This window comes from Anabas testudineus, chromosome 3 (assembly GCF_900324465.2).
Source record: "Anabas testudineus chromosome 3, fAnaTes1.2, whole genome shotgun sequence".
NCBI classification, from domain to species: domain Eukaryota; kingdom Metazoa; phylum Chordata; class Actinopteri; order Anabantiformes; family Anabantidae; genus Anabas; species Anabas testudineus.
Window position 1 is genome coordinate 2,086,105 of NC_046612.1, and position 22,351 is coordinate 2,108,455.

The 22,351-nt window shown below is 40.9% G+C and overlaps 3 protein-coding genes across 4 annotated transcripts; all 3 read right to left on the reverse strand.

Annotated features, from left to right (window-relative positions):
• Positions 1 to 4,674: 4,674 nt before the first annotated feature.
• LOC113174921 (secretory phospholipase A2 receptor-like) lies at positions 4,675 to 5,744 on the reverse strand. Its single transcript, XM_026379135.1, has 2 exons — positions 5,532 to 5,744; positions 4,675 to 4,885 (listed from the first exon to the last, which is right to left on the reverse strand). Exons 1-2 carry the CDS (start codon positions 5,742 to 5,744, stop codon positions 4,694 to 4,696), a joined length of 405 nt encoding a protein of 134 aa, XP_026234920.1. The 3' UTR covers positions 4,675 to 4,693.
• A 6,380-nt stretch (positions 5,745 to 12,124) lies between these two features.
• On the reverse strand, positions 12,125 to 14,729 carry foxr1 (forkhead box R1). 2 transcript variants are annotated; one of them, XR_003299909.1, is made up of 7 exons: positions 14,505 to 14,729; positions 14,245 to 14,337; positions 13,816 to 14,042; positions 13,633 to 13,701; positions 13,310 to 13,437; positions 12,831 to 13,041; positions 12,125 to 12,737 (listed from the first exon to the last, which is right to left on the reverse strand). XR_003299909.1 is itself a non-coding variant. In XM_026378680.1 (7 exons), the coding sequence occupies exons 1-7, from the start codon at positions 14,623 to 14,625 to the stop codon at positions 12,691 to 12,693; spliced, it is 918 nt and encodes a 305-aa protein (XP_026234465.1). In that variant the 5' UTR covers positions 14,626 to 14,729; the 3' UTR covers positions 12,125 to 12,690. The 2 variants fall into 2 exon arrangements, 1 of the variants encoding a protein (XP_026234465.1); XM_026378680.1 differs by having other exon boundaries at positions 12,831 to 13,063.
• Positions 14,730 to 15,982: 1,253 nt separating this feature from the next.
• Positions 15,983 to 21,727, reverse strand: LOC113174191 (V-type proton ATPase subunit d 1). The gene is made up of 8 exons (XM_026377959.1): positions 21,508 to 21,727; positions 20,276 to 20,447; positions 19,438 to 19,616; positions 19,022 to 19,101; positions 18,477 to 18,554; positions 18,118 to 18,294; positions 17,785 to 17,862; positions 15,983 to 17,193 (listed from the first exon to the last, which is right to left on the reverse strand). The coding sequence occupies exons 1-8, from the start codon at positions 21,632 to 21,634 to the stop codon at positions 17,032 to 17,034; spliced, it is 1,053 nt and encodes a 350-aa protein (XP_026233744.1). The 5' UTR covers positions 21,635 to 21,727; the 3' UTR covers positions 15,983 to 17,031.
• Positions 21,728 to 22,351: the final 624 nt, after the last annotated feature.

A 22,351-nucleotide genomic window follows, 5' to 3' on the forward strand; every position in this document is an offset into this window, starting at 1 on the left:
CAACACTGATTTACACACACACACACACACACACACACAGCTTCTCGCTCGCCCACCCCCCCAAATCCCTCAGGACCTTGAAACACTCACAAACACTCCACAAAACGGTTTCTACAGCAACACGCCCACAGCATTTAACAGTGTGACTGGTGAAACAGCTCGGTACGAGCCTGATGGTGAAGAACGGCCGACTGCCAACTTCAGCACTTTATTTTCTTATATTTCCCCAAAGGAGGAGTTTTAGTTTTGGAAAATTAAAGTTTGAAAACACAAAAGACACTGTGTTAGTGTTCTGTAAAACCTTATAGCAGGTTAACAGCTACATTCTTATGAGACGATAATCAGCAAACATTTGATCAGCATCTTATATTTATAACCCACAGGAACTGAAATATCAGTGTTTTGGATCCTTCCAGGATGCCCTCTCATCATATCCAGAACTATTTAAATGACATAAGGCTGACAATGTTTGTCAGATGGGGATCCAGACTAACGAGTTCCTTATGGTGGAAGTTTCTCTTAAACAGATTGGATGCATCAATCTGTGTCTTTTACAGGGCTGACCTCAATTCATAGTGAACGACCTAAGTGTCATGACTAAAAATGCAAATAGCAAAGACAAATATAGACTGAGGTTCTTCACAAAAAGTAAATGTGAGTGAGATGCAGACAGACAGGTGCTGCAGAAAGGAACATACCTGTGTATTTGATATAATGCACATAAGTCCTTGAATTAAACCTGCTGCAGAGTGCATGAGACCTGACACCAGGGTTCAACAGTTCACCTTCCAGCAGGACAATGGCCTTAAGCAAAAAGCCAAGAGGACGCCAAGGACTCTTCTCAGACACTAGAGACCCTTTTTTTAAATCATCGATCATTCAGACTGATCCCTCTTAATGAAAGGCAGTGATTGTGTAGATCTGGTTGAGTACTTAGACATTATGCAGACTTTCGAGATTTTTTATATAATTAACTTTTCTCTCTGAAAACTGAAACAACTCGAGCACATTTCACTCTCCTGAGTTTGGAATGAACCTGCCTCTGCTCTCCGTCCAATGTGTTTCTCTGTCTTCTTTAATCTCAATTAGGTTGACAGGCATGTTACTGTTTAATTAGTTTACCATACAATTTGTGAGCTTGTGCAGTGTTCTGGCCTGAAGGTTGCAGCTCTATTCTCCTCTCTTGGCCCAAACAGGGCGTCCGCCGCTCTCACTGCAGTAAACGTTGCCAGCTGTCCAGTAAAGATGACGCCACGAGCAGGAGAGCAGCCGCTGCTGATCTGATCCAGACAGATGAGGGAACGGATTCAAGGTGATGTCAAGAAGGTGCATTCAACAGCTAATTGGAGACAGCTGAAGCTGGTAGAGCTTGTTCAGGTTGGAATGAAACGTTTCCTCGGGATGTAATAGTTGTTGTTCTGGTGTACTCTGGCAATTGTAAAGGTTGTTACAGGAAGAGTGTGGTAAATCAGAACTCACCAAGTCACGATAGGACCTCAGCTCAGACGACCAGGCTCCAGAGATGGAGATGAACCAGGTGACTTCAACAAAAACAGACTTACTGTAATTTCAAGTCCAACTGATCATTATATTAAGAACCACTTCTAATGCACTTCAGCACAACTCCACCACCCACTTCACCCTCTGCTGTAGTGGAGTTAGGTGTACCTAATAAAGTGGCCAGTGAGGGAAAAGGCAACAGGAGAGCCGGCTGTAGATAGGAACAGAACAGGTGTGCAGGTGAACAAGGTTGATGGACGAGCGACTGGCCGGAGGAAGAGGAACAGACTGGGTGTAAATAGAAAGAGGAAACTATGACAAACTACATGACAGAAATCTTTATAGTAAAGTAGTAGTAGTAGTAGTATTAAATAGTAAACCTTAGAAAATGTGAAACACATAAAAAACCCAGAGATGCTGAAGTTAAAGGAGTCGTCCACCTGCTTTCATTAAAGCCGTTCATGTTTTAATCACTTCTGTTTTTCTTCCGTCTCATTTGCCAAAAAGACAAAGATAAAAAACAACAACTGGTAAGTTCATACGTTCAGGATTTCTCTCCTTATACATTTTAGGAATTCCTGAGTGACTGTGTAACCCAGGACCAGGATTTGCAGTCTGTGTTAGAGAAGGAGCTGCAAACACCACCCAGACTGAGACTAGAGCGTCTGTGTCTTTGTGAAATCAAGTTTTCCAAACGTGATGGTGAGAATGAGTCATATCCGCTCCCTCCACTCATCTTCTAATTACTGTTAAGCACTTGGACAAACTGAGCTCCACGTATTAATAGTTTAAAGACAGCAAAACTTAAAATCATTCAGACTCACAAGCTTTTTAATAATTTGTACAGTTCGTTAGACCCCACCACCACCACCAGCAGCAGCCTCACTCTCCTGGAAATGTTTGCTCATAAGGAGAACATGACACATCTGTGAACCATCCATCACCGAAAAGCTGCCAGAATTAGCTGTTGAAGAAAAATCACAACAACCAGAAATATCCATCACTCAGTATTTAACAGATTCCAGATCTGGTTTTACTCCAAAACTGGAATCTCAGGTTTTATTTTTCCTGTCAGATGTTTAACAGGACACTAATCGCTGCAGCTTTTCAGCACACGGATGCTTCTGTTGTACCAGACACGCCTTGTGTGCGTCGTCCAGCTGACTGCAGTGATTTGCAGTGAGCCTGTTTCTCTGCAGCACTGACAACAATCGGTTTCGTCTCCAGTTTTTCCATTACAACATGGACAGTGAGCCCTGAGCAGCCTGGTTCCATGTTAATCACTCCATCCATCTCCACTTGGATAAACAATATGAAAAGTGCACAAATAAAAACATTCTGGGTCAGTTTGTGGATTAATTTAATCCAAACAGAGAAACTCAAATAAATACAAGATGTACTTATTCATAGAAAATCAAAGATGTACTTGGGTGTTCACGGTGGCGTCTTGTTTTTTAGTTTGTGTCTCTCATTTTGAATTTCTCCCTTAAAGAAATCCCACACAGTATGTTTTTATTCCTCTATCACATCAGACCTTCATCCTCATGCTGCTGTTTCAGTGCAGATGGGGAACAGCTTTTGTGAAACGATCCCTAACACTAACAAAGGAGCTGTGAGACAGGATTTAAAGTGACTCTGAGGAAGAAGACCACAATCTGAAACCAACAATAAAGCTGTTCAATAATCTGCAAGTGTTCATGCAGGTTTGGTTTTGTAAAGTGTTAACATTGATAGTCACATCTAGGATTCTCTGTGATCATTCATGTGAAATGTGAATGTGAATACAGCTAATAAAGAGAGAGCCTCCGTTATTAAGATAACGATTCAGTCACTGCAGAACTGCAAGTTGAGAATGAGTTCTGATTTACATCATGGTTGAGGTTTCTGTCTGCACACCTCCACCAACAAAAAACTCAAACTGTGACTTCAGTGTTGAAAATGTTGTCAAATGTGTAAAAGCCTGACAGAAGAGCTATAACGCTGCTCCACGCTGGGTTTGAGCTGCAAGAAGGAGAGAGACTGAGCCTGAAACATCTGTCTGGCACCAAAAACAAAAGGCAATAAATCGAGACCACAAGTTACGTAATTCATGTGCACAGATTAGTTAATTTGTGCTCACAGTGAGTTTTTTATTTTCTACCCCAAGGCACTTCCCGGGCACAAACATCTGATGAGGACAACTACACTGTAAATTCTAATAGCTGTCCCGACTTAAAAACAGCTTAAAACGCAGGGACCTTTACTCAGTTAGCAACAGTATTACAGTAATACTGATAAAAAATAAGTCAGAGTTAATAAAGGGTGAAGGAAAAACATGTTTACGTCTAAGAATATATAGAAGTACAGTTTAAAAAACTGAAGCAATTACATTCGTAGACCAGTGGGAGGCAGCAAAGCAACAAACTGTGCATCATCTGGGAAATGAGAAAACGTGTCTGAACCAGTATTTACAGAGTGGAAGCTCAATAAGATCCAGCTAACAGCCAAGAACACGGACATGGTTTGAAGGAAATGGAAGTCAGGTTCACTTTACACAGTCTGTCTGGTTTATACAGTTAAACCTGGAAATCTTGAGTTGTGAAGCGTGTTACATTAGTTAAAGAAGACACGTTTCACCTGAGATGAATCATATCTGAGTAGTGTTTACTAAATCATCTCTACAGTAAAGGATCAAGTTATTAGTGGAAGTGACCAACACAACAACACAAATAAGCTACTTCATTAATCCCCTTGGGGAAATTCATGTTGGACAGCTGCCAGACTGAGTCGGCGCTACTACGAGGTTTCGGTGTCTTGTCCAAGGACACCTCAGCAAGTAGCCAGGAGGAACTGGGAATCGAACCACTCACCCTGGGGTTCGTAGGCTCTACCCCCTGAGCTACTGCCGCCCCCATATGTTGGATGTTTGGACATTTCACCTGCTCCTATGACTCCCTGGTATCTCCTGAAATGTTTAATGAGTAAAAAACAATGATACATAAAGAAATCGGATCACAGTTGATTGTTTTAATGAGATTTTACAAAACTGTAGATAACAGGATGATAAGCTGATGCATGACTAAAATTAAAAAATCATTCCACTGCGTGAGCTTTAGTCCATAAATGGATCAGAAACCTTTTTACATCTAGTATTTGGCATCATGTGAGGATTAACATAGATGGTAAATGCAGGGACAGTGTGGAAGTGACGTCATTACCCCAGGCTGTAACACAGGAAGTTCTTTTTCTCCGAACAGTCTCTGGTCTCAACAGCGGCCGTGTTACTGTTGGAAAAGGCTCCACAGTTCTGCCCATTGAGGGGGCAGAGGGGCAGGTCAGAGAACAGCATATCTGCACCGTTGATCCACATCCAGTTACCAGCCAGGAAACGAAGGCCTGTCCACACCTGAGGAGAGGAAACGACCAATGAACCTCTGTGGATACAACAACACCACAAAGTATTTAAATGATTTCTGATTATTTATATTTTTACATCCAAAGAGCCTAGAAAGGATGTTTCTGTGTGCATGACTTCATCCAACTCTAAGGTTTATGAGCTGTAATGGTTGAGGATGGAAAGAGAGACATTAATGAGCACGTGCAGTGAGCTGCACAACACAGAAGTAAACCAGAAACAGAAATGAACATCGTGTCCTGTAATCAGTACTAAAACTGTACTTATGTAATACTTAAGAACTCTATTTGGAAGGAAGGGCTTATTTTTAAGAGCTGCTGAAAGTGTGAGCCACACACAGAGCAACATAAATAAAGACACAAAGATCCATGTGCAGATGAGGCTGCATTACAGTGTACTGCCAAGACACAAGACACTGCAGGCAGATATAATAAGATGAAAAGATGGAGGTGGGCTGTACATCATCACCATTCAGCATCATTTACAACTGTTTCATAACTGTGTTATGTGAAAAATTATGTGAACCTCTTAAAATGACCAGATTTTCTTGGACGTCAAATGTGATCTGATCTTCATCTCAGTCGAAAATAAAAACAAACACAATGTGCTCACCTCCTACTAAACACAGATCTCCCACCTCATCAGTGTCGGCCTCCATGGCCTTGCTCCACATGTAGCTGAAGTCGCTTCCAGGCTGCACACTGACCAGCTGGTGGTGACTGTAGGTTGGTGATGTGAGGGCTTGGCAGTGTTCAAGCGCCTCCTCCCAGGTCTTGCTCTCCTTCACCAGAACCAGGTTGTCTGTGAAGCACAACAGGGGATACAGGGTGGAGCAGCTTTGGGTAATCATCGTTTTGCTCAGAGAGTAGATGGCGACGCAGTCACCATTGTTGTCTGGCTGATTCGGTGCCCAGTTTCTGTAGTCCGACATGCCTGTGCTCCACTTCCACGTTTCTCCTGCAGATCAAATGTTAGAGTTGACCAATTTAGATGGGTTCAGTGTTAGTTTAGCATCAGAAGATTGGTTTTAACACAGGGGGATGTTACTGTGCACAGGACTGACGTTATAACCGCTGTTTAAAAAAACATGACAGGCTGCGAATGTGTCAGTGTCACTTTACCTTCTCTGTACAGTCCAATCCAGACTGGGAAGTCATACAGACCGACAGCTGTGGTCAGAGAAGTTTCATCTGCAAGAATTGCCAGATCATCATAGACGTCCTGGCAGTACCGCTGAGCATCAGACCACGTCATCGACTGATTTATAAAAGTGTATTCATAAATTTTGTTGATCAGCTGGTAACAGATGAAGAAGTTATATCCTCCACAAATAGTGTTATAAAACCTTTCAATAGAAACATAAAAAACACAAAGCAGAATTATTTTATTCATTCATTCAGTTACTTTTAGATAAAACTACATGATTTACTACAAATCAAAGGTTTGCACTGCTGCTGATTATTGTCATGCTTTAGATTTGTCTGGAAATCTCCATCTGATTTAACTTTCAACAGTAACTGTGCATTGAATGGTCACTTACTAATTTTGTCTTTACATTTACTGATACACAGCATGTTGGGTTTGAAGATCCTCAACATGTAAAATCACTGTTATGTTACCTTTTGTCAATGAAATTGATGTAAGCACAGGAATCACCCAAGAGTAGGCTGGGTATCCCTGCCCAGTGGCTCAGGTTCACGTTTTGTCCATCAGGCCAAGTCCACCTGGCCAAAAGGCCGGATTTGCGCAGGTTGACCCAAGCTACATATGACTCTAGGTACAAACTGTCTGCATCTGCCTGGTCATTGATGACGGCCAAGTCAACGTAGAAATTTGAGCTATTTGGACAAAAAAAGAAATTTAAAAAATCAGCTTCAGTAAAACTGATTAAAATCAAATAATAGTAACAGATAGTTTGGATCTGAGGTTTCTGTTCATCTCTTGCATTTTCAATTATTTTTCCTAATTCCTCATTCTCCTGATCATTGTGATTAAATGTATGTAATCAGATTGATTCCTCCACATTCATTTGATGACAAAATGCCTTTACTCACACCACTAACCTGGGAAAGGGTCCGTGGTTAGAATTAAACTACTAAACTGTGTTTATCTGAATTTAACTATGAGCCTTATAAACACATTGGTCACGGTGAATGGCATCATTTTATTCTGATTAAAGGAAATTCCTTTGCATCATTAATGTGACAGCTGTGTGAGTCCACACAGTGTGTGACCCGGCCTAGATATTAAGGTCAGGTGACAAACATTATTCATTTCATTCAAGCCTCACTTTGTATAATCGTAAAAACGTTTGATAGGTGCTGATGGTTTGAATTAAAAGGAAAACTTCACCTCCTGCAGTACTGCTGAGCATCCTGCCAGGTGTAAACATTAGTGAGATGCAAGTAACTTTTCACCAACACTGATCCCAGTCCAGAGACAGAACTGCTGAGGATGAGGAGGAGGAGGAGGAGGAGGAGGAGGAGGAAGGGTCCCAGGAGGCTGCTCTTCATCATGATTCTGTCAATAAAAACATCCGTCAGTCACATTAACAACTGCTGCTCGACAAACTCCGTTCTGTGTTGTTACCGGTTTCCTCGGTGATGTCTTCAGTCAGAAAAAGCTGCTGCTCAGTGAACTTCCACTTCAATTTCTACATCTCATATCAAAAAAGTTATTTGAATAGCAGACACACTTAAGTCAACTGTCAGGTCCCTGTCACTGCATCTTCAGATCCATTTGACTGCTGGCAAATGAAGAAGAGATTTGTTTACAGACTTCAAATAAAGACATGTGACCAGGAAGCATGTGAGGAAGCAGGTCAACAAAAGTACAGCATCATTGTACTGCACAGTTTGTGTTCGTAGAGACACATAAAGAAAAAACATCGACCAATATTAGCTTGTTACAGATATAATCTCAGCACATACATCTGCTGATAAATGACGTAATCATTGTGTTTCTAGATGTTATGGGTTGTGTGTAGAAATAAACATGTTCTGAGATGAACATTCAGACATTAGTAAAGTGGTTCTAGTGTGATACCAAAGAAAGTGGAATCCCATACAGCTCTAAAGCTGAGGATAGCTGCAGAAAGGTACAGATAGGAAGCAGCACAACTACTGTAGAGGACACAAAGGTAAAGATATGCAGTGGTGGAATATTCTCTGCAGCACTACATTCACTAATCACATAACAATAGACTGTAGTCATAAAAAAGCTCACTCACATGTGGTGCAGAAATATTAGTCTAGTGAGACGACAGTCACCACAGGAACTCTCCACAGCATTCAGCTGTTGACTGCTTCAGGCCAGCAGAAGGACAAAGAACGTACAACCTGAAATGTCCTGCATTAATGACCTCGCTGTACCTCGGTGGGACTACCAACGTGTAAACTGTTTGGAAATTGAAGCGATCCAGGCCCAACAAATACAGTGGTTTTCTGCATTAATTTGTCCTAAAATGTGATCTGATCTTCATGTAAGTCAAGAGTATTAAGAAATATACTGTGCATAAAATAATAACTCAAAGAAACTCATGATGCCAGTGAAAAAGTATGTGAATCCTTGGAATTAATAACTGGTTATATTCGTTACTGTCGAGGTTCACATACTTTTTCTTGCCACTGTACTTTAAGAACTTTGTTCTTTGTATGTGAATGTCTCAACATGTGGAAACAGAGTACACACTTGTACCTCTTCTTCAGGATAACTGTGTCTGAACGTGGCCTCTTACTCTGCACCATGGTGGAGTAGGATACAAAGAACAGTGGCCACAAGAATGAGCTGCCATCAATCTCATCAAACTACTACTCAGTGAGTAGCAGTAGTAATAGTACTATGGCATCACTGTACTACAAGACCAATGTTTTCATTCCCACTTTGAAAGGCTGAAAGTGCAAAATCTTTTTACTGGTTTTGATCTATAACATACAACATACTGAACTTTTAACTTTTTAATGCAGGTGAATATTAACATGATTTATAAAATGTAGCTGCGCTTGCTGCGCTGAGAGTTCATGGGAAAAATAAATCCAACCTCTGCACTTGGCTGTCAGGTGGACTGGGTGTGCCGCAAAAAACACAAACCATCAGAAAGTTTAGACAATCAGAGGTCATTTTGAAAGTGAAATGAGTAGATTTACCTCGAGTGAAGTTGCTTTAACAGGTCTAGTTGTTGTGTAGATCTGCGTTAGTTGTAACATAAAGTTAACAAATAAAACATATGTGTAGATGGATTTAATTAACACGTTCAGGGACATGAAGTAGAGGCCGTTGTTCTCCTGTCATACGTTATTTCAGCTGATAGAAACTGAATGAACCTACCTTCTTATACAGCACTTCAGACGGACACCTGGAGCATCAACCTGACTAAAAGTGTCAAGTGAGGAAATGATACATGTAGAGATCTGATCACAGATGATCAGTTTTAATGAGCACATACACATTTGTGTACAACTTGACCGAGCGGATACATGACTGAGATGAAGCATGGATTTGTTTTATTTTTACCCCAGGCTGTAACACAGGAAGTTCTTTTTCTCCAAACAGTCTCTGGTCTCCAAACTGTCTGTATCATTCTTGGAAAAGGCTCCACAGTTCTGCCCATTGAGGGGGCAGAGGGGCAGGTCAGAGAACAGCATATCTGCACCGTTGATCCACATCCAGTTACCAGCCAGGAAACGAAGGCCTGTCCACACCTGAGGAGAGGAAACGACCAATGAACCTGGAGGATACAACACAGTAGCAAACCTGAGAGGAAGCATTTTGGTCTATGTGGTTGTGTCCATTAGAAACCGTCTTTCTAGACCAGTGAACCGTGTAATATGCTGTAATCTGAAAGTAATGATGCAGCTTCATCAGAGGTTTGAAAATCACAGGGCCAGAGGTTGATGGAGATGGATTTACTGTTTCTGTACATATCCCACCTAAAGACATCTCATTAGTCACTAAACATGAGCCCACCTCATCAGTGTCGGCCTCCATGATTATGTTCAACATGTAGCTGAAGTCGTCTCCAGGCTGCACACTGACCAGCTGGTAAGAACTGTAGGTTGGTGATGTGAGGGCTTTGCAATATTCCAGCGCCTTCTCCCAGGTCTTGTTCTCCTTCACCAGGACCAGGTTGTCTGTGAAGCAGATGAAGGGATACCGAGCAGAGCAGCTTTGGGTAATCATCTCTTTGCTCAAAGAGTAGATGGCGACACAGTCTCCATCGTTACCCGGCTCATGTGGTGCCCATTGTCTGTAGTCCGACATGCCTGTGGTCCACTCCCAGGTTTCTCCTGCAGAATAAGATGTTAAACTTGACCAACTAAGATAAGTTTAATAGTTGTTTAACATCAGAAATTTAAGCCCAGGGTCAAACTGAGAGGAAAAAGGAACAGCAACTAATGAACTAGCATTAAATTATCCATATATGAGGTTAGACTTTACCATCTCTGTAGAGTCCAGTCCAGACTGGGAAGTTTTGCTGTATGACAGTTGAGTTCAGGTGACCGCTGTCTTTGAAAATTGCCAGATCTTTGTAAAAATGTTGGCAGTACTGCTGAGCATCAGACCATGTCATGGGTTGATTGATGAATGTGTACTTATAGTCACCGTCTTTGAGCTTGTAACAGATGAAGAAGTAATATTCACCACAGTCGGCAACATAAAACCTTTCAAGAGAAATATTCAAAAACAAAGTTACTGCAGAGTAACTCTACTCATTCGTGTACCTTGGCTGAAAGAAAGTATTCCATGGTCTTTGTCCAGTGCTCCAGCCTGTTTACTACAAATATAAAGTTTGCACAACTGCTGACCATTTTCCAAATGACATCATGCTTTAGGTGTTGAGTGTCTCTCAGTGCCTGTATGGTGACCAAGAGTTCAAGGTATTATACTTCAAGAAAACATGCAAAGGACCAAAACAAGCTAATTAAGACAGATACTCAGATAAATAAATGGATGAACACACTTCCTACCAGCTGAAAAACAAACTGTAATTTCTAAATATATACTGTAACTACTGCGCAGCCACTGACACACATTCAGTCTGATCTTGTAGCCACAGAGCAGCAGATCAGCTCTGCTCAACAACAAGAGAGGCAGGGTCAACTCGGGTTGATCTGGTGATTGAAGCACCGACCATCTCAAACTTCAGGCCAACGCTGCCCCACCTTCCAATTTCACCTAATTCAGTAAGACTTCCCTGGATTGTTCCTGTGCTGTCCTAACATATAACCAGAAGTCACATCACCATTACCACAAAAACACACACAGAAAAAATTACCGTTTGTCATTGTAATTGGCGTAAGCACATCCATCCAACAAGTTTGGCTGGAACCACTGTGGCCAGGGGTTAAAGTTCGACTCCAGGACTTTGCCATCAGGCCAAAGCCACTTGTCGCCGGTTTTGCTCAGGCCGACCCATGCAAAATATGGTTGCAGGTACAGATTGTCTACATCTGATTGCGTGTAGAAAACGGCCAAGTCAGAGTTGAAGCTACAGGATTTGAAGAGAAAACACTTATTTGTATATAAAAGTGAAATATCAGTGAAAACTTCTGATAACTGCTGAGGAGAAAAGGAAACCCCACCTCCTGCAGAAGGTTTGAGCTTCCTCCCAGGTGTAATAATTTTGGATCTGTGTGTAATCTTTCATCAACACTGAGCCCAGTCCAGACACCGTACTGCTGAGGACGAGGACGAGGAGTCCTGAGAGGCTGCTCTTCGTCTCCATCATGCCTGTTCTGCTGTGGAGAGCATCATGTTAAAGCTGTCCTGTTCCAATGTGTTTAATGTGAATAAAAATGTGAGGATGACCTCAGTTTAAAGACTCAAGTTAAGTTAAACCAAAAACATTCAACCAACCATGTGTTCCGTCTTGTTACCTGAGGTGTCGTCGTGCTGTCGTCTCTCGTGCTGTGATGTCTTCAGTGAGAACTTAGCAACTCAAACTGTACGTCTCACTACACTGAGTTTATCATATCAGAAAACAAAAATTTGACTAGCAGATGCAGTCATTTGAACTGGCAGCTCCGTCTGTTGACAGAAGATTTACCTCAAGACCTAATATAATAGAGACATGTTTACACATATTCCAGCTCCCAGGGAGCAGGTAAATAAACTGCTGCAACAATGCTCCATTCAGTTTGTGGTGGTAGTCCCATTGGGAAATCCTACACATACAGTGTAAAACAAGATTAACACACATCCGAAAGGCTGTGCAGAAAAAAAGTGGTTTAATTTGGCATTTTATTTATTTTACACTGATCAACTTATTTACTTACAAATATATGATAGCAGTGAAAATGGATACAGGCAACAGGTGAGGAACTGTGAATTATTCACCTCTCTGCAGACTAATTATTAAAGGAGTCACAATTATTGGAATCTGCTTTATGTGACAATGAACAACTCAAAGTGACTGAAAATCGCAAACAGGAAGTAGGAATTCAGTGAGAGGTCACAAAGACGCCTGCTCTGAGGGAGTTACAAACTTAGAAAAGATTTTCTATATTTTGTATGCCAACTGACTAGGTCATCTGGCTAATAAATGAATTTATCAAGTTATCATTTGTGCTGAAAACAATCCCTCAACCCATCAGACCACACACACACACACACAATATTTAATGATGCTCATTTATCCAATGACATTATGTTGTTCAAATATATTTTTAGTGATAAATCAAAATGTTCTTAATGTCTCTCCAAGTATTTCAAGAATCAAACAGTTACAATACAGAAAGAAATTAAATAATATATTATATTATATAACACAAAAGAAGAAGAGAAGAAAACATGTTTTATCATGCAGACTGAAACCTTGACAGTGCAAGTAAACTTCGAATGATATCTGGGAAAAAGAAAACATTACTTAATATTTTATATGAGTTAGAGGTATTAAGGAGTTTTCAATAAGTGGAATTAATACTTTATCATGCTTCACCTGGGCGGGCCATGCTCCTCTCCAGCTGCTTGAAGGATTCCCCCGTCAACGTGTGGATTTCGTCAGTTAGTCTTCGATGTCCGTCCAGAGTCAGGTGCCAAAAACATGACTTCCTCTTGCCGTCTCTGCACAGCTGGTTGCATGTTTTGCGGAAGCTGTTGTTGAAGCACAGGTTGTGTCGGATGGTGTTTTTCCAGCCGTCTGGAGCAGTCTGAAAGAAGGGGAAGTGCTCTCTGGGAAAGTTCAGAAAAGAATACAAAACCTCAAAAACAGTGATGGTTCATATGCAACACAGGGACTCAGTCACTATAAGCACCCTGACTGGTTCATTTCAAATCCATTGTGATGGTGTAGTGAACCAAAATGACGGATAAATTGTGTCATCATCTCAGGACTTATGGACCCGTGTGTTGTATAATTACAGGGGATTGGAGCATGAATCGAAACAGAACCTTGTTGCCAAGTGATCACATTCTGACCTGGTGAAGTTGTAAATCTGCTGGACTTTGAGGCTCCCAGTGTGACTGCTCTTGAGCGCCAAGGCGATGAGGATGCAGTAATTCACTGGAGGGCGAGGCCAGCATCCTGGCTTCAGGTTCTTACTGTCCTGCAAACAGGCAGCAAGTAATTAAAAGCCCATTCTTTCCATATAAAACATTGCAGCCAGAGGAAACAAATGCAAACTCCAAACTTTAACTCATAGGTGATCTGCAGGAAAAGCCCATTTCAAGTTTCTCAAGACTTGTTTTAAATATTCATAACCGAGTTTGGAGAAAGCAGGGAGCAAGTGCAGTGTCCTCACTTTGGCCTTGGTGGTCCTCCCCTTGCGTCTGCTCTTAACTGGTTGACACGAGATGTCTTCTCTCTTGATCTAACAGACAGTTGAAAAAACAAATTAGTTTCATTGCATTAATTTCTGTGGTAGTTTTCAATTTGATATTTAAGTTAAGGCCCTACCAGTGATGGAAAGTTGTGTATACTGTACCATGTACTGAGTGGAAGAGGACACAGAGTGCAGCAGTTCCTCCTGGAGGGGAGCAAACATGTGGAGCTCAACAGTTGGTGGATGTCGGCTCTCTGCAGGCTCCAGCAGAGCTGTTTCCTTAGCAGATTCACAAAGGGTCAGCAGATCTGTGGCATTTTCTCCGTACTGGATTGGGCAGGCGATGTTCGGATTCACTAACAGCCACAGGTTTGGCTTCACAAAGGTGTCTGATGGACGGTTATAAAGCTTAGCAGCCTAGTGTTTATGATTAATACAGTGGGACTTATCTAAAACTACACACAAAATATCAAAGTAGAAATACCACACAGAGTACTAACTGTTATATCAAACAGTAGAAGGTTGTTGATGTTAATCTGGCATTAAAGCCAACGAGCAGGCTGATCTTTGTGTCAGTGAAGACGAGCTTACCTGAGGTTTTATCGTACCAAATGAATTCATCTTTCCTTCTTGAAGCTCTTGCAGAAGGCCTCTGGACCACATACTGATCATTCAGCTTATCATCTGTCATCAGAGACAGACAGTGATACAAACATTACATTTTGAACTGTAGTGTCTGTGGATTTAACCCTCAGACTTTAAATGTAATGGCAACTTGTTTCTAAATATCTGTTTCTCAAATGCTTGAACTGTATTTTAAATTGAGGCGTGGAGAAGAGGATATCTGTCACCGTGGTAAAACTGGTCGGTGGTTGTTGCCAGCTTCAGCTCCTTGTCCATGTCCCAGTCCGTCAGGCCTACAGAGCAGTGCAGGTCAAAGAGTCGCGCTTTCGTTTTAAGCTGTAAGGTCATGGCTGGGTGGGTTTCATAAGTTTGTTTCCTCTCAGTTTTACAGCAGCTCTGATGAGAGGTGCAGGTTTATTGATGGAGCTGCAGGCTGTTGGTTCAGCAGCTGGAGCTGAACAGCCTGATTGGACTCAATTAAACCCAAAGAGTTCAGGCTGTGTTCAATCAGTCTCCACAGTGAGACACTGTGCCTTTAGTTATTAAATCAGACTTAATCTGAATTTCAATAATAATCCTGTCTGAAAGGGTCTGAAACCAAACTAAGTCCATAAAGCACTCAGTCTACTGAGGAGAGCTGTGGGGTGAAGTCAAGCGGACAGTGACTGTTAAAATGTCCAAATGGTTGTCACGGTTCTGTAAGTAGCTGATAGACGATGTTGATCACCTCTCTGTTAACTGGTTAACCGTAGCTTTCTTCAATCCTGTTTCAGTGCAGCTCCAACTAGCCTGAGAACAACTGCTTTGTCCAGTAAGTCCCTGTAATCACTACCTTCTGCTTTCTTTTCTTGTGGGAGCAGTAAAGTTTCAGATGGTTTATGGTTCTGCTGTTTTATTAGCCATGACGAACAGTGTGGCTCTGGGGATGACATCAGTCAGCTGGTAGATCTCCACTGTGGTTCAAATTGAAATAACTCAATAACTAGAGGGGCCAAACTCAGTCAACATGTGCTTAGGGCCAACTATTAGCTTGTTGGCTCAAATCACCACTGAGCCTCATCCTGGCTGCAAGAAATGAGTCTTCTCCATCGTCTGACTGCATCTAATATCATCTTAAAAACCCTGTCAGATATTTTATTATTAGTGATATCTGTATTTTTGTAGTTGAGCTGTGTTCTAACAAAAAAGTAAAGATGGTCTGTCACAATGGTTAAGCCTTACATTAAATGTATAAAATGTTTTTTTTCCCTCACAATAAGGATTTATGTACATAAATGACCAAAACATCAGACCTCTCACAAAGCACTCCAGTCCGACTCCACCACGTCAACTTTCTGAGCCGTTCCAACAGAACAAATTAAAACTAAGTAGGATTCACAGCAGAGCTGCTGCATTGGATTGTATGGGACTGTACAGGTGAACCTAATAAAGTGGTCAGTGAGTGTTTTACCATGGTCGTAAATTTACATTAATATGTCAATGTTACAAGTTACTTCAGCTTTAGTTCATGTGGTATATCTGCTAATTTTCTTTTGACTCAAACTTTTTTAAATATGACAAATTAGACACCGACTACTTCACCACATTCAGAATCTTCTTCAGGCTCCATCTCATGTATCTGAACACAAATATATAATTTATTTCTTTTTCCTCATCATTCACTCGTGTCACTAAGAAACTGCTTTTCAAAGGCATTTGATGAGTCTTAAGTTTCTTCAGACCTGCATTTCTGCAGTTATGTCTGTTTATTCTTTTTGCCACATTTACAATTCACGTTTCACAAGTAAGAAACAGCAATAAATCAATTTTTACAGCATGAGGAAAAAAAAAATCATATAGTCATCTTTAAATATCTCTATACCTTTTTATAGTTTAAACATTGCGTTTGTCATATACTCACAAGATTTTACTTCATTCCAGTAACGTTCATTTACAGAAATTTCACACAGGAACAGGGACGGTGGGGACTGGGAGCTCCTGTTCACCACTGTAGTTTTAATTTCTAACAACAGACTAGTTAAGACGACAAATCGCTTGGAGCTCACACATTTCACTCTTTAGTTTTGGGGGAAAATCACCGCAATGACCAGACACACTGATAAAACCTAGCACTAAAACAGAAATAAATACAGGTTATATAGAACTTCGTGATGACTGATGCTGAGCAGAGGAATGTTTTCATGTCCATGTTGACCTGGACAGACAGAGGGCCTGGAGTTAACATACAGTGTACGGCACCTTTAACTGTTTTTATGTGCCTGAATATTAACATAAAGTTGGTGTTTGCTGTGCTGGAAGTTCAGGGGGAAAATAAAACAACCTCACCACTTCACAGCTTTCCTGTCCTGGAAGCTGTTGGGTTAATTCCTGGACTTAGTGCAAAGCTGGAAAGGGCGTGTGACCAAAGAACAACACTAAGCGTCAGAAAGTTTAGACACCGTGGGGTGAGTTTGTCAGTCAAATGAGTTGTTTTACCTGTTAAGCTGATGAAAACAAAGCACCAACCTCCTCTTGGATCGGGCTCATCTCATTCTTTCAGTTAAAAGTTCTTACTGAAAGCAATAATGAGGCTGATTGGTCAACAAGAACAAGAAACCCTGGTGTGAAGAACTCATTCACACCTACGATTGAAGAATAGAGGAACTTTAGCATCAAACCATCAAAAACTTTAACACCGAGCTGTGACTGAAGACACTGTTCAAGACATAAGATGGAGTGAAATGATGATGGGTGGAAGTAGAGGAAGAGAGAGGATTAAAAGATGGGAATGTAGTTGTCAATCTTGGCACGGTGCCGCTGGGCGATGCATTCTGCGATCCAGACGATGTTCCTGCACTCCTGCTCCTTGAGCTTGACGTAGGCGTAGAAAACACTAAAGTGGAACTGGTTCAGGAAGGCCAGCTTGTTCAGCTTCACCTAAAGGGGTGGAGGAGCAAGAATGAGTACAGAAGCACAACATTTGTAATGACAAGCCAACTGCTTGTTAATTTACAGGGATGCACAATTTTAAACACTGGGTACAGCTGAAGCATGAACACAGGAAAGCACTTATTGCTGTAACCTGCCTGTTTGCTGGACTTTTACAGTCAAAGAAAAAAAAACTGAGAAACTTCATGTTTTCTTGAAGCAGTCATACGCACTTCGTTTTACTTCTTTGGACTTGTTTAGTTAAATACATCAAACAAAAGGAGGAATTCTGTCTGTGGTTGTGGTTGTCATTGTTCACAGTTCTGAATGCACATTTATGGAATGAGTCAATATCTCCAATTGTACTATAAATAGAAGCATGTGCGTGTCAGTCCAGATCGATTTCAGGGCAAATAGAAAGTGTGAACTGCCTTTAGTGTTGTGATAGCGAAGATATTGATGCAGCCAATTTAAACACAGAACATTTAATTCAGTTAAACTGAATTAAACTAAAGTTTTGTGATAAATTCTTTACGTCTACTTTGAGTGAGTAAGTTTCTGTTGTTTGGTGTAAAGTGTAAATTTTATCACGTGTGAGACCTCATGCTCAAAGAAGCGGTCCTCCAGTGTTTTGTCTCCAGGGTTGCTGCCGGCACCTTCAAACAGCAGCTTGTATTCCTGGAAGTGAGTTGAAACAAGACGTTCAGACACAAATGCAGAGTCTTGGTTTAAAAAAAAACTAAACTAAAACAGTGAGAGACAAAAACAAGAGGCAAGTGACGAACTGAGAGACGAATAAAATCAAAGAGTCATTTAGCAGCATTTTATTTATCTGTAAATACAGTAGAAAAATAAAGTTACCACTAACCAGTGGTTTCTTTTCTGTCTAAATTCTCTTGTGATTTGTGCAGGTCACAGATTTTTACCACTTACAGGATAGAAATCAGCGACGGCCTTGACCTGCTCGTAGTCGTCTGCCCGGGCCAGCTGAGCAAGGCCTTCTGGGTAAAGCTTGCCGCAGTGGGGGAAGAGTTTGGCGCGGTCCTCCTTGGACAGCTCAGTACCAAATGAGTTGATGGTAATGATGAAGGCTCTCCTGTCAGCTTCGAACTGCAGCAGAGACGCAGCAGTCAGAGGAGGAACAAGTCGGTGAACTCATTCATTTATCAATGAACCCAAAAACAACTTCTCACTGCCGTCAAATACAGTACTGCTCTCCTTTAACTAACCAACCTTTGAGGCCTGTTATTCTATATTATGTTCTGTAAGACGCCAAGACGTCACAGACTCACCTCCAGAATAGGACACATGGTGTCAGCTGTGGTTCCTCCCAGGTTGGAACAGAACTTATAGAAAGCCTCCAGATAAGCCTGAGAGCAAATGACCCAAATGTTAATTCATTCACACACTGATAATAATGAATCATCAGAGTACAAACCTCTGACCCTGGAGTGGATGGGTAACCACTGCCACCGACCCCATATTAGTAATAATAAACATTAATTATGATTATTTTTTATATAGTTTTTTCTAGATCCTCAAAGCAACTTAATATAAAAATGTATATTATTGATACAAATATGCATACAAAGTAATTAATATAAAAGTGTTTAAATATATAAGCAGAATCATATTTTACATAAGTTCTAACAAATGTAATTACATATCAAGTTGCACATGTGTACTATGAAATTTTCATAGTTAAGTCAATATACTTTATTTTTGTTGCAAGACAAGTTTGCACGGCAGTTTTAGTTCATCCTGCCACAATTATGTATATAGAGACAATTATATAAATAATTTATTTAATCATTTACAATTTAATAACATGATTTACCTTGTAAAGTGTGTTACGAATTATTTCAATGTTCATCTCATCCAAGTCCTGTTCAGATATACAGTCCTGGAAAAAAGCAGCTGCAAAAAAAGGAGTTTTTCATCAAACCAACAGAAATAAATGTTGAATGTTTCTTTGGGTTTTGGCACCATCGCCTGTTCAACCAAAGACACTGCATCACCTGTCTTTGGTTTATATCAGGGGTGTCCAATCCCGGTCCTCAAGGGCCACTGCTCAGCTTGTTTTGCAACCAGCCTTGCACTTAAAGCTTCTGATTGGCTGAACACACCTGATCCAGGTAATCAGCAGTGGGTAAGGCAGAGATAGTTGGAAAACCAGCAGGATAGTGGCCCTCGAGGACCAGGATTGGACACCCCTGGTTTATATGGTTCTATGGTTCATATCAAGCTACATACCGAGGGGCGTGTCCACCAGGATGGCGTTGTAGAGCTCGGCAGGGGTCTGAGCAATGTTTACAGCCTCCATCTGCTCGAAGCTGCCCAGCGGGTGACACTTTGGCACCAGCTCAGAGATGGCCCGCTGGTGCAGGGTGCCCGTGATCAGTAGGATGACGTTATCGATCATGTAGCTGTACCTAAAGTTGATTAGGAGGGAGGAGATAATACAGTGACAACATTAAGGGTTTTTTCTTTATAATTTACAAACAAGAAAACAGGAAACTCTCACGTGGAGAACCTGGAAAAATAATGGTTATGTTTGTGTGCGAGTGTTCTATAAGGTCATTTGGCATATTTGGTTATAAAGATGTTGATAAAAAAATTACCCAAATAATGATTACAAAAACAAATTTACAGAATAACCATCACAAAGTAACATATTGTTTTATACATGTGTACCATGTTTAAGTACACAGCATAGTCACCCTTCATCCAACTATTACCCAGCTGGTTGTGTGTTTATCCAAAACAAGCAACAAACAACAAACACGCACAGGACAAGTAAATACGATCGACTGTGAAGAGACTCAGATGATGGCAAAACTGTGGCAAAGACAGGTCACACATCACTGGTGACTTAGAAACGGTTCTGTGGTGACAAAGGTGGAGAGCAACGATCCAGCATTAGAAAAAGTTACTATCCCAGGTTAGAGGAAGTTAAAGTCTGCTCCCAACCTGTAGGACTAGCAGCTAAGCTTCCAAACAAGCCTGCTGTGATAACATCAGTTCAAATGACAACAGCCTTCGCTCCTGTCGTTACCTGATATAAGAATTCAAAAATCTGTTTCTCGCTTACGTGATGAAGTCCATGAAGCTGGCCAGCGGCTCATACGACTGGTTCCTCATGTGGCGAAACTCCACCACCATCTTCTCCTTCAGCTTGTCGTCGATGACGGACACGGTGAGAGGAGACGCCTCGTTTGCCAGGAAGCTGCCATAGTCGGTGCTCTGCAGGTGGAGCTTCAGATCTGCAGGAGAGACGCAGGGACAGAGAGATTAGAGCTGACGAGTTCAACACAGTCATCGATGGATTCAGAACGTCCTGCTTTAGATTTCAGGTTTTAGGCAGAAAAAACAACAGAAACATGACTTAGAAAACAAAAAAACTATATTTATGGACATTATCTGTTGTTCTAGACTGAACTCATGTACTTTAAGATGATGGTGGATGATAATCACTTCGCCTCAGTTCGTTCACCTCTATGTTTTAAATATAATGACATCCAGTTGTTAAAGTGATTGTTACAGTTAAATCAGAAACAAGTCGTTTTTTTATTTCTAAATAAACTGAAAAAACCCTTTAACCAACATCTCATAAATCTCTACAGCCTAAAGATGTTAATACACCGGTACTAATGATAATACATCCTCGTCCTCTGGCAGTTTGTCCCACACGGAGCTGCAGCCCTGCACACAGTTCCTACGACATACGGTCAATGCTGCAAACTACTATTTATTTAAGTACTAATCATATTTTTCACTACTTGATTTCGCTCATGTACAGAAACGTGTATTATTGGATGTATTGCTAGAACTTTCAGAAAACCTTTAGGAAAAGTAAAGTTGGCTTCAGCTGTACTAATAAACTCTAATGTGACCAATAAAAAAAAACTGTAAAACGCAGCAACTAACCATAATAAAACAGTTTCAGTGTAAGCTGAATGCAGCTGAAGCATTTATACTTTAATTTCACTTCCTCCAAAAAGCCCAGGATTGATCAATAAACGACAGAATAGCTTCACTGCTAGCTGTAGTTAGCATTGCTAGCTAGCCAGGAAGCTTAGAGAACCGAATTTTAAATTACATCTCACCTTTAATCCGAATAAAATATCAAAGCGAAGCCTGATGGATAACCCTAATTCAGAATAATAATAAAACAGTATGTTGGCTAGAATATTTAAAGGGGTATTATCGCTAACATAAACCGAGCTAAGCTAATGTCAGTTAGCTTGGACAGCTTATTTTAGCTAGCTAACGTTAATGGCATTAGCTATTAGCAGCTAGGTTAGCTATCCTCTTGTAACTTACCTTCCAGGGTCTCGCACTGAACGAGGTTTAAATAATCCGCCTGGGACAGTATTCCTGCTTTGAATCCCCTGACCAGCCCCTCCAAGTAGCCGTTGTCGACATTAAAATACAGCTCGGAGAAAGGCATCCTGTCTGACCGTCAGCTCCGTCGTTGCAGCAGGAGAACCGTCCGTTCAGCTGGTTAGCGTTAGCATCAGCTGACTGGACCATGTGATCGTCAGCTGATCAGTCATCTGCTTCCTGTAGAGTGTGTGTGTGTGTGTGTGTGTGTGTGTGTGTGTGTGTGTGTGTGTTCTTCCGCCGGTTCCACAGTTCACTTCAGCAGCTGTTGCTAAATACTACAACTGATATTTACAGTACACAGCTGAGTCAAGATCACTGAGATTAAAACAGTTTTATTCCCTAAAGTAAATAATTTCTCAATCAGTACAGGCTTCACACAGATTAATTCTATAATATATTTTAATATTTTGCCTGTTTGCCTTAATTAATAAGGACAGATTTGATGAACCTTTGTCTCCTGCCAACCGTCTTGACACTTTCCATCCAGTATTCTGGGAGACAAACATTCACTGTGCCATCGATGATGTTATCTCTCAGACAAGTGTGTCTCAATCTGTTTTTTCAGGTATGATAAGATTTGCAGAAGTGACTGTAACATGACCTTTTTCTAACTGTTACCCAGCAGTATGTAGAGTGATAGAAAGCAGAATTAGTTTATTTAACATAATTAAACTCCACATTACCATTAAAGTGACAAACATCAATATTTGAACTACAATAATATTGTATTAGCGAAATGAGTCATTGTTTTACTTTTGATACTTCAAGTTCATTATGAATG